Source organism: Heptranchias perlo, chromosome 7, assembly GCF_035084215.1.
Source record: "Heptranchias perlo isolate sHepPer1 chromosome 7, sHepPer1.hap1, whole genome shotgun sequence".
Classification (NCBI taxonomy): Eukaryota; Metazoa; Chordata; class Chondrichthyes; order Hexanchiformes; family Hexanchidae; genus Heptranchias; species Heptranchias perlo.
Window position 1 is genome coordinate 47,255,155 of NC_090331.1, and position 16,226 is coordinate 47,271,380.

Below are 16,226 nucleotides of genomic sequence, written 5' to 3' on the forward strand. Positions count from 1 at the left end.
ACTGAGATGAGGAGAAACTTCTTCACTCAGAGGGTGGTAGGTCTGTGGAATATGCTGCCCCAGGAAGCTGTGGAAGCTACATCATTAGATAAATTTAAAACAGAAATAGACAGTTTCCTAGAAGTAAAGGGAATTAGGGGTTATGGGGAGCGGGCAGGAAATTGGACATGAAGCTGAGTTCGGATCGGTCAATGCCCTGTGGGTGGCGGAGAGGGCCCAGGGGCTATGTGGCCGGGTCCTGCTCCGACTTCTTGTGTTCTTTAGATTTGTGGTTGGGATCAGATCAGCCATGATCTTATTGAATGGCGGAGCAGGCTCGAGGGGCCGATTGGCCTACTCCTGCTCCAATTTCTTATGTTCTTATGTTCTTATGTTCTTAAAGTTAAAAGATGAGAAAAGGATAAATGCAAACCCCTTTGAGTTTATTTATTGCATTAGGTCCAGTATGTTTTTTTATATTGTCAGAAAACTTTTTTAATCTGTTAGCTAATGCTCTAATTATCCAGCGATTTTCAAAATTTAGTTTCACTTTAGTCTCACTTCAGTTTAGCGATACTGTACACCTGTTGGCAGGATTAGAGGAATTCTGCAGACAACTTTGAAACCTGCAGAATTATTGCCCCATACTCAAGTGTTAGTTCAAAACCATGTTTTGCCAAAAATAAAATGCTCATGATAATGAGCAGCGACTTTATAAACCATCACATTTAGACAGTTCTTTCATTCATTGCAGCAGTTAGATACCTTGAAAGTGGCTTTTGTGAGTTTGTTGTATACCTGTAACGCAGGTTGACTGCAGTGCTTCATTGAGCCAGTCATTTGACTGCCACTTTGTGGATTACAGTGGAAATTTTGCACAGTAAGCTAATGAAGGTATTGCAGACTGATTAGAATCATAGAAAGGTTACAGCATGGAAGGAGGCCATTCGGCCCATCAAACCCACGCCGGTTCTATGCAAGAGCGATCCAGCTAGCCCCACTCCCCTCCCCTGCCCTTCCCCTGTAGCCCTGCAAATATTTTCCTTTCAACTACTTATCCAGTTCCTTTTTGAAGGCCATGATTGAATCTGCCTCCACCACCCCTCGGGCAGTGCACAGATTACACTAACAATAGTGAGCATTTCGGCTTACAGTGTCAATGACCAGGGGAAATGGTCATTTTGTGGACATCAAGGAAATAAGCAGTGATGTAATCAGACATAATCCAGTGAAACTGATTTTTAATTTTTTGTTGACATGTAGTTTGTGGTTTTAAAGTCATGCTATGTCGATTTATTTCGCATATAAATGTGCATAATTGATCTTGTTTTGTTTTATATCAGTCAACATCGGATACATCAAATGGACCAGGACAACCAGCATCTTTTGCAAATGCTCCTCCTATGATTCCACCACCATTTGTAAGTATTGCTGCAAGGCGGTGTTAGCTGCAGGTGGGTTTTTTTGTTTTGTAATATTAATGATAAAATATATCAATGCCTTTTTCATAAGATGGGACCGCCTGGTATGCCTCCACCGTTTCCACCTATGGGCATGCCACCCATTGGCCAGAGACCACCAAATATGCCACCTTTGCCACCAGGTATGATGCCACCAATGATTCCTCCAATGGCTGGACCACCAATGGGACAGGTAACTTTTTTGTGGTACAGTGAATCGCCCCAAGGCATGTTATAGTTGGTCTGAAAATTTAGTCATTCTTTTGGGTAAATGCCGTAAATGTAAATGTTATAAACTCTTTACCTATTTTATATTTTTAAGATGCCAGGAATGATGCCTCCCATGATGGCAGGAATGATGATGTCTCGTATGCCAACTGCCCCCATACAAGCAACTGCACCTCCGGTAAAACATCTTTATTTTTATGGTGTTTGTTGATACCCGCTTCAAATATCTAACAAAATAAGACAGGTTATTTCTACTCTCCATTCCATTACTCTCCCCCTCTTAGCTCTTTATCTTTCAAAGAACTATTATTCTATGGAATTGTCACCAAATATAGTACGGTTGTAGATTCATCTGACTCTTTGCAAATTTTTTTTTGCAGAAACAGTACATCTTCAGGGTACGTTTAAGTGGGTGCAGAGAGATTTGGAACCATGGTTGGCAATAGGGGTGCTTGGAGGCATTGTGCAAATGCCCTGAGCGACATCTTCCCACTAATACCATTTCAGTATTCGAGCACTCATAATATCAAGCTCTGCAGTTGAGTTCACTAGAACCAGCAAATTCTAAACAATATCTGCTATATAGTGATTCTGTTCACTTCCATTAAGTGAATCATTTTTTTTTGCATAGTTTGTGTACCATATGCAGCCTAAACTGCACCTTTATTATATTACATGTTACATAATTTTGTTTCGAGAACTACAAATTAAAAGAAACAAACTGTATGAAAGTAGCATTGTTTTTAAAAAACTTCCTTTGCAAGTTAGGAAGAAAAACTCTACAGAATATTCTTGCTAATTCTTGATAAATAACTGATGATTACCAACAGCAGCTGCACTTGAGATTACATATTGTTTCCTTTATTTCACCAGCAAAAGCAAGCAAAAAGTCTTCTTGGTACTTCTTGGCTAATAGTATGTGTATAATTTTTTGTACAGTTGCTCTCTTATTGAAATTACTTATTTGAAGACATTTGGTCTATTTTTCAACTCTGATCTTAACGAATCTTAAGCTTTTATTTCCAATATGTACAATAGCCTTTTTTTAAATGTGCTAAGTCTGACAGCAAGCATCCTGCTCCGAAGTGGAACCATAGATATCCCCCTACCTGCAACAGTGGTTCTCCTCCTCTTTCCCCCCACCCCTGGTAACAAGTTGTCTCTCTGTTCCCTTCGCTGCCCTGAAGGTTATTTTCTTTCCAATCCCATACAGGGTATCTCTCCCTCTTGCCCATCATGTCCACCTAGCAAGATCTTTCTCTTGTGTAGATAGCTGACATATGTTCAGTAAACCAGAAAACTGGAGTGCAGCTTGTAGTATTGCACTTTTTAAAATAGATCAACAGATCTCCTGTGGTGTTGCTTGCTTGCTCGCTCACTCACACACCCTCGCTTTCTCTCTTTCTTCCCTCTCTTTCTCGCTTTCTCTCTCTTTCTCCCCCTCTCTCTTTCACCCCCTCTTTCTTGTGCACCCTCTTTCACGTGCGCACCCCCCCCCCGCTTTCTTGGCCTCTCTCCTTCCCCTCTCCACCCCCCCCCCCCTTTCTCGGCCCCTATCCACCCCCCCCCCCCCTTTCTCGGCCCCTATCCACCCCCCCTCCTTTCTCAGCCCCTATCCACCTCCCCCCCCCCCCCCCCCCCCTCCTTATCAGCCCCTACCCCCCCCCCCCCCCCCACTTTCTCGGCCCCTATCCACCTCCCCCCCCCTCTTTATCGGCCCCTATCCCCCCCCCACTTTCTCGGCCCCTATCCACCCCCCCCCCTTTCTCGGCCCCTATCCACCCCCCCCCCCTTTCTCGGCCCCTATCCACCCCCCCCCCTTTCTCGGCCCCTATCCACCCCCCCCCTTTCTCGGCCCCTATCCACCCCCCCCCCCTTTCTCGGCCCCTATCCACCCCCCCCCCCCCTTTCTCGGCCCCTATCCACCGCCCCCCCCCTTTCTCGGCCCCTATCCACCGCCCCCCCCCTTTCTCGGCCCCTATCCACCGCCCCCCCCCTTTCTCGGCCCCTATCCACCGCCCCCCCCCCTTCTCTGCCCCTATCCACCGCCCCCCCCCCCTTTCTCGGCCCCTATCCACCCCCCCCCCCCTTTCTCGGCCCCTATCCACCCCCCCCCCCCTTTCTCGGCCCCTCTCCTTCCCCCCCCCCCTCCTTTCTCGGCCCCTCTCCTTCCCCCCCCCCCCCTCCTTTCTCGGCCCCTCTCCTTCCCCCCCCCCCCCCCTCCTTTCTCGGCCCCTCTCCTTCCCCCCCCCCCCTCCTTTCTCGGCCCCTCTCCTTCCCCCCCCCCCCCTCCTTTCTCGGCCCCTCTCCTCCCCCCCCCCCCCCTCCTTTCTCGGCCCCTCTCCTTCCCCCCCCCCCCCCCCTTTCTCGGCCCCTATCCACCCCCCCCCCCTTTCTCGGCCCCTATCCACCCCCCCCCCTTTCTCGGCCCCTATCCACCCCCCCCCCTTTCTCGGCCCCTATCCACCCCCCCCCCTTTCTCGGCCCCAATCCACCGCCCCCCCCCCTTTCTCGGCCCCTATCCACCGCCCCCCCCCCTTTCTCGGCCCCTATCCACCGCCCCCCCCCCCTTCTCTGCCCCTATCCACCCCCCCCCCCCCCTTTCTCTGCCCCTATCCACCGCCCCCCCCCCCTTTCTCTGCCCCTATCCACCGCCCCCCCCCCCTTTCTCGGCCCCTATCCACCCCCCCCCCCCTTTCTCGGCCCCTATCCACCCCCCCCCCCTTTCTCGGCCCCTATCCACCCCCCCCCCTTTCTCGGCCCCTCTCCACCCCCCCCTCCCCTTTCTCGGCCCCTCTCCACCCCCCCCCCCGTGGAATCGAGGGAAAAGTATGGACTTGGTTAGGAAGTTGGCTGAGCGAAAGGCGACAGAGAGTAGGGATAATGGGTAGGTACTCACATTGGCAGGATGTGACTTGTGGAGTCTCGCAGGGATCTGTCTTGGGGCCTCAATTATTCACAATATTTATTAACGACTTAGATGAAGGCATAGAAAGTCTCATATCTAAGTTTGCCGATGACAAAAAGATTGGTGGCATTGTAAGCAGTGTAGATGAAAACATAAAATTACAAAGCGATATTGATAGATTAGGTGAATGCGCAAAACTGTGGCAAATGGAATTCAATGTAGACAAATGTGAGGTCATCCACTTTGGATCAAAAAAGGATAGAACATGGTACTTTCGAAATGGTAAAAAGTTAAAAACAGTGGATGTCCAAAGGGACTTAGGGATACAGGTACATAGATCATTGAAGTGTCATGAACAGGTGCAGAAAATAATCAAGACGGCTAATGGAATGCTGGCCTTTATATCTAGAGGACTAGAGTACAAGGGGGCAGAAGTTATGCTGCAGCTATACAAAACCCACCTGGAGTACTGTGAGCAGTTCTGGGCACCGCACCTTCGGAAGGACGTATTGGCCTTGGAGGGAGTGCAGTGTAGGTTTACTAGAATGAAAGCCGGACTTCAAGGGTTAAGTTACGAGGAGAGATTACACAAATTGGGGTTGTATTCTCTGGAGTTTCGAAGGTTAAGGGGTGATCTGATCGAAGTTTATAAGATATTAAGGGGAACAGATAGGGTGGATAGAGAGAAACTATTTCAGCTGGTTGGGGATTCTAGGAGTAGGAGACACAGTCTAAAAATTAGAGCCAGACCTCTCAGGAGCGAGATTAGAAAACATTTCTACACACAAAGGGTGGTAGAAGTTTGGAACTCTCTTCCGCAAACGGCAATTGATACTAGCTCAATTGCTAAATTTAAAAGTGAGATAGATACCTTTTTGGCCCCTCTCCTTCCCCCCCCCCCCCTCCTTTCTCAGCCCCTCTCCTTCCCCCCCCCCCCCCCCCCTCCTTTCTCGGCCCCTCTCCTTCCCCCCCCCCCCCTCCTTTCTCGGCCCCTCTCCTTCCCCCCCCCCCCCTCCTTTCTCGGCCCCTCTCCTTCCCCCCCCCCCTCCTTTCTCGGCCCCTCTCCTTCCCCCCCCCCCCTCCTTTCTCGGCCCCTCTCCTTCCCCCCCCCCCCCCTCCTTTCTCGGCCCCTCTCCTTCCCCCCCCCCCCCTCCTTTCTCGGCCCCTCTCCTCCCCCCCCCCCCCTCCTTTCTCGGCCCCTCTCCTTCCCCCCCCCCCCCCCCTTTCTCGGCCCCTATCCACCCCCCCCCCCTTTCTCGGCCCCTATCCACCCCCCCCCCCTTTCTCGGCCCCTATCCACCCCCCCCCCTTTCTCGGCCCCTATCCACCCCCCCCCCCTTTCTCGGCCCCTATCCACCCCCCCCCCTTTCTCGGCCCCAATCCACCGCCCCCCCCCCTTTCTCGGCCCCTATCCACCGCCCCCCCCCCTTTCTCGGCCCCTATCCACCGCCCCCCCCCCCCTTCTCTGCCCCTATCCACCCCCCCCCCCCTTTCTCTGCCCCTATCCACCGCCCCCCCCCCTTTCTCTGCCCCTATCCACCGCCCCCCCCCCCCTTTCTCGGCCCCTATCCACCCCCCCCCCCTTTCTCGGCCCCTATCCACCCCCCCCCCCTTTCTCGGCCCCTATCCACCCCCCCCCCTTTCTCGGCCCCTCTCCACCCCCCCCTCCCCTTTCTCGGCCCCTCTCCACCCCCCCCCCGTGGAATCGAGGGAAAAGTATGGACTTGGTTAGGAAGTTGGCTGAGCGAAAGGCGACAGAGAGTAGGGATAATGGGTAGGTACTCACATTGGCAGGATGTGACTTGTGGAGTCCCGCAGGGATCTGTCTTGGGGCCTCAATTATTCACAATATTTATTAACGACTTAGATGAAGGCATAGAAAGTCTCATATCTAAGTTTGCCGATGACAAAAAGATTGGTGGCATTGTAAGCAGTGTAGATGAAAACATAAAATTACAAAGCGATATTGATAGATTAGGTGAATGCGCAAAACTGTGGCAAATGGAATTCAATGTAGACAAATGTGAGGTCATCCACTTTGGATCAAAAAAGGATAGAACATGGTACTTTCGAAATGGTAAAAAGTTAAAAACAGTGGATGTCCAAAGGGACTTAGGGATACAGGTACATAGATCATTGAAGTGTCATGAACAGGTGCAGAAAATAATCAAGACGGCTAATGGAATGCTGGCCTTTATATCTAGAGGACTAGAGTACAAGGGGGCAGAAGTTATGCTGCAGCTATACAAAACCCACCTGGAGTACTGTGAGCAGTTCTGGGCACCGCACCTTCGGAAGGACGTATTGGCCTTGGAGGGAGTGCAGTGTAGGTTTACTAGAATGAAAGCCGGACTTCAAGGGTTAAGTTACGAGGAGAGATTACACAAATTGGGGTTGTATTCTCTGGAGTTTCGAAGGTTAAGGGGTGATCTGATCGAAGTTTATAAGATATTAAGGGGAACAGATAGGGTGGATAGAGAGAAACTATTTCAGCTGGTTGGGGATTCTAGGAGTAGGAGACACAGTCTAAAAATTAGAGCCAGACCTCTCAGGAGCGAGATTAGAAAACATTTCTACACACAAAGGGTGGTAGAAGTTTGGAACTCTCTTCCGCAAACGGCAATTGATACTAGCTCAATTGCTAAATTTAAAAGTGAGATAGATACCTTTTTGGCCCCTCTCCTTCCCCCCCCCCCCCCTCCTTTCTCAGCCCCTCTCCTTCCCCCCCCCCCCCCCCTCCTTTCTCGGCCCCTCTCCTTCCCCCCCCCCCCCCCCCTCCTTTCTCGGCCCCTCTCCTTCCCCCCCCCCCCCCCCCCTCCTTTCTCGGCCCCTCTCCTTCCCCCCCCCCCCCTCCTTTCTCGGCCCCTCTCCTTCCCCCCCCCCCCTCCTTTCTCGGCCCCTCTCCTTCCCCCCCCCCCCCTCCTTTCTCGGCCCCTCTCCTTCCCCCCCCCCCCTCCTTTCTCGGCCCCTCTCCTTCCCCCCCCCCCCCTCCTTTCTCGGCCCCTCTCCTCCCCCCCCCCCCTCCTTTCTCGGCCCCTCTCCTTCCCCCCCCCTCCTTTCTCGGCCCCTCTCCTTCCCCCCCCCCTCCTTTCTCGGCCCCTCTCCTTCCCCCCCCCCTCCTTTCTCGGCCCCTCTCCTTCCCCCCCCCCCCTTTCTCGGCCCCTATCCACCCCCCCCCCCCTTTCTCGGCCCCTATCCACCCCCCCCCCCCCTTTCTCGGCCCCTATCCACCCCCCCCCCCTTTCTCGGCCCCTATCCACCCCCCCCCCTTTCTCGGCCCCAATCCACCGCCCCCCCCCTTTCTCGGCCCCTATCCACCGCCCCCCCCCTTTCTCGGCCCCTATCCACCGCCCCCCCCCTTTCTCTGCCCCTATCCACCCCCCCCCCCTTTCTCTGCCCCTATCCACCCCCCCCCCCTTCTCTGCCCCTATCCACCCCCCCCCCCTTCTCTGCCCCTATCCACCACCCCCTCCCCTTTCTCGGCCCCTCTCCACCCCCCCCCCCGTGGAATCGAGGGAAAAGTATGGACTTGGTTAGGAAGTTGGCTGAGCGAAAGGCGACAGAGAGTAGGGATAATGGGTAGGTACTCACATTGGCAGGATGTGACTTGTGGAGTCCCGCAGGGATCTGTCTTGGGGCCTCAATTATTCACAATATTTATTAACGACTTAGATGAAGGCATAGAAAGTCTCATATCTAAGTTTGCCGATGACAAAAAGATTGGTGGCATTCTCCTTCCCCCCCCCCCCCCCCCCCTTCTCGGCCCCTCTCCTTCCCCCCCCCCCCCCTTCTCGGCCCCTCTCCTTCCCCCCCACCCTCCTCCTTTCTCGGCCCCTCTCCTCTTCTTCCCCCGGCCCCTCTCCTCTTCTTCCCCCGGCCCCTCTCCTCTTCTTCCCCCGGCCCCTCTCCTTCCCTCCTCTCGTTCTTTGTTTCTCCCTTTGTATTTAACTTATGGTATTTCTCTTCCTTTATATTTTTCCTCATAGCATCCCTGCTACTTTTCTTCATTTTTTTTGGCTATCTCTATTGTAATGCAATATTTTATGAATTGTCCCTTATCGATTATAATATACAATTTCATGCAATTGCAATTGTAAAATAGTCATGTAATTAGTACAAGTGTAATTTTGGAATATATATATATATCTTACCTTTTTTTTCTCCGACAGCCAGGAGTTAGCACCACAGTCACAGAAGTAACATCAGGCAAGTGCACTTACTTGTTACCAGTGCTGAATTATTATATAGTGAAATGAATGTAAGGCAAAAACAATATTTCGTGTCAAAGATTTGTATTTCATAATACATCAATTTGGATGGCTCCAAAATGGTTTCACGTGATTTAAATATAAATAGTGTGGTTATATTCTCAGAACAGAACACAATACTATATATAGAAGGAATAGAATTTTTAAAAGAGACCTGTAATAAATCATTTGTAGAATTTTTATGTGGCTTTCAATTGTACAAAACCTCAATTTTAGCCTGAAATCTTCAGAACTAGAAATGTAACAAGTTATTATTGCTTTTTTAATTTAGTAAATGTAGAATTATATTCTGGCTGAGTATATTTTATCGTAATCACTGGAGAGTAATCTCTTGATACTGTGTTGAGACTGTCCAGTGCATAAGAACTAGCATGGAAGAGAGTTGAGACAGTACTGTCAAAATGTTTTTACTGCAAATGCTTTGTTATAAAACACTTAATTAAATATACCTGCACTTCTCCATGTCATAGCATAATATTGATCTTAAACAATCCAATGCTTATGGGTGAGATAATAACTTCATATAGATAGCTTCGTTTTAAAGGAGTGAAATTTTGACTGCCGGCTAAACAGTTTTTTGTTCTAACAGTAACAAGGAAGTTGAAGCATGTAACAATGGCAATAACTTGCATTTATTGTAAAGCACTTAGTGCATTTATTTATGCTAAAAGGTTCTTAGATGTGTGAATAGCCTGAATAATGGTAGGATACAGGAGGGTTGGCTGAAAATTTGGTTGGAGAGAAGTTGTAAAGAAACTTTTAAAGGTGGGAAGGGAAGTGGCAAGGCAAAAAGGTTTAATGAGAGATTTCTAGAGGGTTGTATCTCGAACTTTCAGGGGGGTGCACAATAGACTAAAGTCGGAGGATTGATTACAACTTGGAGATGAAGGAGGTTGCAGAGTTGGGATGGGAAAGACTATGACCACGAACATGTACGTCAATTCTGATGTATCTTAACTTTTTTTTCCAGCTCCTCCAGCCACTATTGTTCAGGTGAGTAGCTATGTATGGTCCTGCTTTTTCCTTCCCCCCCCCCACCTCCCCCCTTTAAATCCCCTGCTGCTTTTCCCTACTTTTTTTAAAGATCTTATTTTACGGCTGTTTCTGCTTTTGTATCTGAACAAAATTCTCTTTTTTTCTCCTATCTTATTTCCCAAAACATAAATGCTATATTATATTGCCTGACTTAATATAACTATTATAATGTGAGGGGTGCAGGCATTCCCTTTACAATATACTTAAATGGTTTGAGTAAAGCAGTTAACTTTTCTATAACACGATGCATGTAATTGCAATCGGTCAATTTACCAGTCTTGTTTGGGAAATACTTCCACACTATTTTTATTCACAGGTATTATATATTTTGGGATGTGCCGGTCATATAAAATCCAGCCATTTCACTGCTATTTTTTTCTGATCTCTAGTTGACTGGAGGATTTGCCTCTAATTGACCCTGGGAAGGCACAGAAATGTGATCTTTTGATCTTAAAGTGGTACATCAGGTTTCACAGAGTTCCACCTTATATATGTACTGTGTATTATGCGGCAAAATGCTCTTATAAATTGATGTGTCCTCTGACTTGCTGTTAGCAACACTGCAGGAGATCTAATAAAAGTAAAATCTTACTGATAAGGCTTAAAACATGATGTTTTGGTACCTCTTTCACATTTCCCTGTTAACAATATTTCATCTGTTAATCTTTTCACCATTCATTATTGTTCATGAAGATACTTCCAAAACAGTATTTGATGCTGGTTGTTATGAAGTAATCTCTGACTGTTCTTTTTCTCTGTTAATTACTGATTATTTTGTGCTTTAATTTTCTGAAATTTCTGATTTAATTTTCTCTTATCTTTTTCACAAAAGTATTTTGTTCAACCTAAAATTGAAACATGTAGCCTGTAAAGTATAGGTTAATTGTGATCAAATGAATAGCCCGCATTGATTGATATAGTACCAAATTTAATCTAATAAGCTTATTTGCTCCTTTCCTCATTATTTAAATTTTATTTTTTTAAAAGTTGGTTCTTAGTTTCTGGATTCACAAATCTAGCAAGTAAAGAGTATCTTTTTCGAAAGAATAATTTTTTTCTACCGGAATGCCTAAGGAACTAATGTTTTTCAGGTTACAAATCCTACAGTTTCTACCGCTCAGCAAATTTCTACTGCTAATGAATCTTCTGGAGAAGAGCAGCCCAAGAAGGTATGAAGCTGTGAAATATTTGAATTCTCATTAAATACATGTTGTATAAATTAATCAGTATTTCAAAATTCCGTGAAGAATTTAGTCATGGTTTCTTGAAGAGTACAAAGAAATACAAGTGTTCACCTGCTATTTGAAAATTTAGCCAAATTGGTTAAACTACAACTTGGGTCTGAAATTGGGTGTTGGGTAAAGAAATAACTTAGATTTATATAGCACCTTTCATGTACTCAGGATGTTCCAAAGCCCTTTACAGCCAATAAATTACCTTTGAAGTGTAGTCACTGTTGAAGGCAAATGCAGCATAAAGAGCCAACAAATAGGTAATCTGTTTTTGATGGTGTTGATTGAAGAATAAATGTTGGTGAAGATTACAGGAGAACTCTCCAGCATTTCTTTGAATAATGCTATGGCGTCTTTTGTGTCCACCTGTATTTAATGTAAGAGTAATCCCTCAGTACTGTACTGAAGTGTCAGCCTAGATTATATGTTTGAGAAGGAGAGGCTTGAACCCATGACCTTCTAGCTCAGGCAAGAATTATGCTACTGAGCCAAGGCTGGAACTGGGTAGGCAAACTGCTGGAATTCTTTATTGTCCTGCTTTATCCTCGAACATTAATGGAATTGTTGTTTGGGGGAACTCCTAAGTCATTGTCCATCTTGCCCCATCAGCAAGCTTCTTGGTCAATCTGTAGCATAGCAAAAACAGTGATGTGAAGGAATCTACACCTTACTTCACTCTTTTGTTCTGTCTTGAGAATAATGTTGAGTTGAAAGGCTATATAAGTGATGCAGACAAAATGGGTGGTGTAGGTAAAGGTCCATTATGTCAAACCATTAAGAACTATTTTTAATTTAAAATTTATGCTAAGTACAAATTTCCAATCATCAAGAAAAATTGAGCTATTCTGTATTGTTCCTTGACATATGATCCTCTTACTGTATTTATTTGGATTTCTATTTTATTGTATGACATTTTCATTTAACATCACAACTTGTCCTTTCAGAAGTCTGTTTGGACTGAACACAAATCTCCAGATGGAAGGACCTATTTCTACAATTCTGAGACAAAGCAGTCCACTTGGGAGAAGCCAGATGAGCTGAAATCACATGCAGAGGTGTGAGGAGATGGACTTGGATATATCTAATATGGAAGATTGGGCCTGTTAAGTTATTTTTTTAAAGGGTGGGAACTTTGAAAGAGAGTTTATTTTTACTTGTTCATAATTTCAATACAAATCTTCTACAGGATTCCTCTTCTTAATGTAGCTTCATTTTCATCAAATTATTAAGTAATTAAGTAAAAATAATGGAATGCTTGAATTTGTACTACAGAATCATTTTGCAATTTGTTATTACAAAGTGAAGAGATCTTATGTTCTGTAAAGTTAAATGATGGACCTTTGTACGAATTAAGATATTAATGTAAGAGTGCTCTTTTATTTTAAGCAACTACTATCAAAATGTCCTTGGAAAGAATACAAGTCTGATACTGGAAAGCCCTATTATTATAATTCTCAAACAAAAGAGTCTCGATGGACTAAACCCAAAGAATTGGAGGAGCTGGAAGGTAAAATGTTTAATAGTTTCTAAGAAAATTGCGTCACATTTTAAAACCATTTATTTAACAAAAAGGAAAAGAATTCCACTTGAATTGTACTTTAAAAAAAATACGCAAACACAGCTGTAATCAAATTAATGTGCTTTTGGATTAGATGTATTGTTAATCGTGCTGCATTTGCACTTTGACAGGTTTGATTGGCCTAACATTTAAGAGCTACTGTTTCGATTAAAATATTGAGATTTCCCTTCTGATTGAAGGATTCATAATTTCTAGTCACCAACTCGTTCTCTTCTAACTGAGAAATTCCATCATAGCTTGTTTGAGCCTGTGTGAATCATGAGTTATGACTGTGTGTCCTTTAAAGAACTTGGATAGCACATGATCATCCATGCAGTTTTGTATTTATTATCCCAGATTGCTGTTGTGTATTTGAAAAAACCTCCAAAAAAGATGCTGTCATGTGATTGTCTATAATTAAAGCTTGATTTTTTTTTTATTGGTGTAAATAAGTATTAGAGGCAATTGATTTGGCTAAGGACAGCAATTGAAAATATTGCTATTTATAAATCAAACTTGGAAAGTAGTTTTAGCTGTATGCAATGGCCTAGTGGTATTTAATTTTCTTTGCTTTCCGAGGTGACAGGAGAGTGTTGTAGGCATCTCGTGTATTCTTCAGTGAGTGATTTACTGCAATTCACGGTTAGAGTTGGGCTATGGTAACTAATAGACAATAAAGATGCAAGTTTTGGGATGCTAATGAAAGCTGTAATTTGTGAACACAGAAATGTTGGGTGTGAGGGAAGCCAGGATTGTAACATCAAATTGAAATCCTTTCTCACACTTGACTTGCATGTTATTTTTCACTTGATAGAATAATTAGTAGCTGAAAGAGTATTTGGTGAGGTGGCAAATAAAATGTGCTCAAAAGCATTCAGAGTTGGTGGTAGTAGCTCTCTGAAATACATTAGTTAGATCTGATTTTAAGTTGCACTGAGTTCTGTTCTTTTTCTCTGAAGAACATAGATTGAGGTATCTTTCCAAGTCCACCTGGTAGCTTTGAGGTCTTCTCTGCTCCCTGTCTCTGAAATCCCATACCTTGCCCACTATTACCTCACTTATTTTCTGGGTGCTTTAACCTTACTCCCATTCAATCTCCCTGTTAGAATATTAAAAGACTAAGATAACTACTCAACTCAATAACTGGGTGCTAACAAGTATTAGTATTTGTATAGTATCTATACCATAATAAAAAGTTGCAAGGCACTTCACATTGGAGAGAAAAGACTGAGTGGTAGTAGAACAAATGAGGGATGTGACTGCCTACATGGTTGATGAGATAGGTTTTTAAAGGCAGGGAGGGAAATAGCAGTTTAGGGAAGAGTTTGAGATGGTAGGATCCAGACAATTGAAAGCTCTGCCACATGTGGGGAATGCCGGGAGAAGAGGACCATAAGGTGTAGGCTGGAATGTAGAGCTTTGAGGAAGTTGCAGAGGTGGGGTGGGAGGGAGGACAAGGATTTTGAATTTGCTGTGTTGGGAGATGGAGTGAGGGAACAATTTGAAGTCAGCAAGGATACAGCCGTGGGTGAGCGGGACAGGATGTGGGCAGCAGAGATTTGGATAAGTTGGAGTTTGTGTAGGGAATGGCTCGATAGCTTTGCAAGGAGGGCATTCAAGAATTGAGTCCTGAGGCAACAAAAGCACGCATGAGGATTTCAACGGAAGAGGGGCTAAGGTAGGGAGAAAGTCAGGAAAGGTTGTGGTGTGAGACGTATGCTGCTTTAGTGATGGATGGGATATATGATTTGAAGCTCACCTGTTTTAAGCTAAGTGAGCAGCCAGTGAGGAAGATGAACTCAGCACAGAAGGCACAGTTTTTTTTCTGAAACGCTAATAACTTTAGTGAAACACTAATAACTAAACACTTTGGTTTTCCCAAAGTTTAACTGGAGGAAGTTCTGACTCATACATGATGGGCAACTTTTGACAAACCAGAGCTGGTCATTGAATTGAAGGTGGTGTTGGAGAGGTTGGGGTTTGAAATAAGTCGAGTTGCAGTTTAGCCAAACAAGTGTAGGTTTCTCTACCAGTAAAGTTTACAGATAGATGTCTTCAGTGCTTGGTAATCTTTGTTGTCCAAGTTGGCAGTCTCAACTTTGACTAATTAGATTTACCAGTGTCAAGTTCAGCTACTGGCAAGCATTTGTTTTCTGTATTAATTTGAGGCCTCCTAGCTGAAGCTGGAGTGTTTCTTTTTCTTAGAGGTGAGTTTTTGACTTCTATGAGGATAGACTGAGAATGCAAACCTATATATTTGAGATCAAAAGCGAAAGCTAAATCCACATTGCAAGAAAGATCGTAATGATGGAAATGCTCAAATTGCAAATAGAAAGATCAAATAGAAATGTCTAAAAATGTTGAACTGTGATTCCATAATTGAACTGTTGTCTGCAAATGAGGGTTCGGATATTACTACGTGTCGCTTGTAAAGTGAGCATTTTTCTTCATGGCTATCTATTAATTTTGCTGTTTAAAAAGTCATGGTCTATGTAAATTTCAGATTTTTATTGTAGTTGTGGTTATAGGTTTTGCTTCATTTCCAAACTTAAATTATTTAGTCAAATCATATGAGCAAGCTCTAAAATTTGAATAGTTTGTTAAAGTCAGTTAAATTTATCAAAGGAAGGTTTTCTGCTCAACAGTAAAAAGTATTTACAGTTTATGGTAGAAGCTTCGATATTTTAATAAAGCAGGTGCAGCTGACTATGATATGTATCCTTAAAAAGCTATTTTTATTATCAAATATTGCATGTTAATTTATACTGTGAATTAATAGCTAAAATGATCCATTGTTCAACCATTTTCCAAAGTAAATCAATCAGACGCTATTTTTGTTTTACTACAGAAATGATCAAAGCTGAGGAAGAAAATGGGTATGTTCCAAATATCATTTCAAAGTCTTCTAAAATAAATGCTATTGGGAATTAATTTTTCAGAATCTGCTTTTTGAAAATGTGCAAATAAGGCAGTTATGATTTGTTTCTGTAATGTTGAGATATTTAGGGACTCCCATTGAAAGGTCTACATTAAACAGTTTGTTTCATTATGTATTTATTTGCCAACATTCAAGAGCGAGACTCTCTTAAATGGTGGGCTCTCTCTTGGAGTTGTTTAAATCGTTAATGGAATGGGTGGAGTGCAAAAGCACAATTGTACACTGTTTTCTGCAGGACATTCTTTGAAAATATGCAAGTACTTTATTCAGTTCAACTAAAATGATACTGATTTAATATTTGTTCTAAATGAAACCAGGGAAGACAACTAACCTTTTTTGACAGTTGCTCTAATATGGTAAATGGATCAAGTTGAGTGATCTGAAAACTTAATTAACAATTTCCAAAGTCTTGCTGATAATTTTTCAGGAACCTAGTACAGTGGAAGGAAATTGTGGTTAATCAAGTGCAACATGTCTAAGCCTAAAAAGCATTGTGGTGCATAAAGTATTACTGCAATCCTGACCCATGTGTGCATTCACCAGTTGGTTTTGTAGGTTTAACCGGAAATATTTCTTAAGGGTGAAAGTGTATTGATAAGGTTTTGAGGTTTCTTGCTATA

At 44.5% G+C, this 16,226-nt stretch overlaps 1 protein-coding gene across 3 annotated transcripts in view; it reads left to right on the top strand.

Annotated features, from left to right (window-relative positions):
• The window catches only part of prpf40a (PRP40 pre-mRNA processing factor 40 homolog A), a 51,789-nt gene that overhangs the window by 7,502 nt on the left and 28,061 nt on the right, over window positions 1-16,226 (top strand). For 2 of the 3 annotated variants that reach the window (XM_067987448.1, XM_067987447.1), the window contains 9 exons: window positions 1,323-1,400; window positions 1,492-1,632; window positions 1,762-1,845; window positions 8,745-8,781; window positions 9,814-9,836; window positions 10,970-11,047; window positions 12,055-12,165; window positions 12,497-12,617; window positions 15,517-15,544. In XM_067987448.1, the coding sequence (XP_067843549.1) occupies window positions 1,323-1,400; window positions 1,492-1,632; window positions 1,762-1,845; window positions 8,745-8,781; window positions 9,814-9,836; window positions 10,970-11,047; window positions 12,055-12,165; window positions 12,497-12,617; window positions 15,517-15,544 (701 nt within the window). The remainder of the gene's footprint in view (window positions 1-1,322; window positions 1,401-1,491; window positions 1,633-1,761; window positions 1,846-8,744; window positions 8,782-9,813; window positions 9,837-10,969; window positions 11,048-12,054; window positions 12,166-12,496; window positions 12,618-15,516; window positions 15,545-16,226) is intronic. The other variant, XM_067987449.1, reaches the window with a different exon arrangement.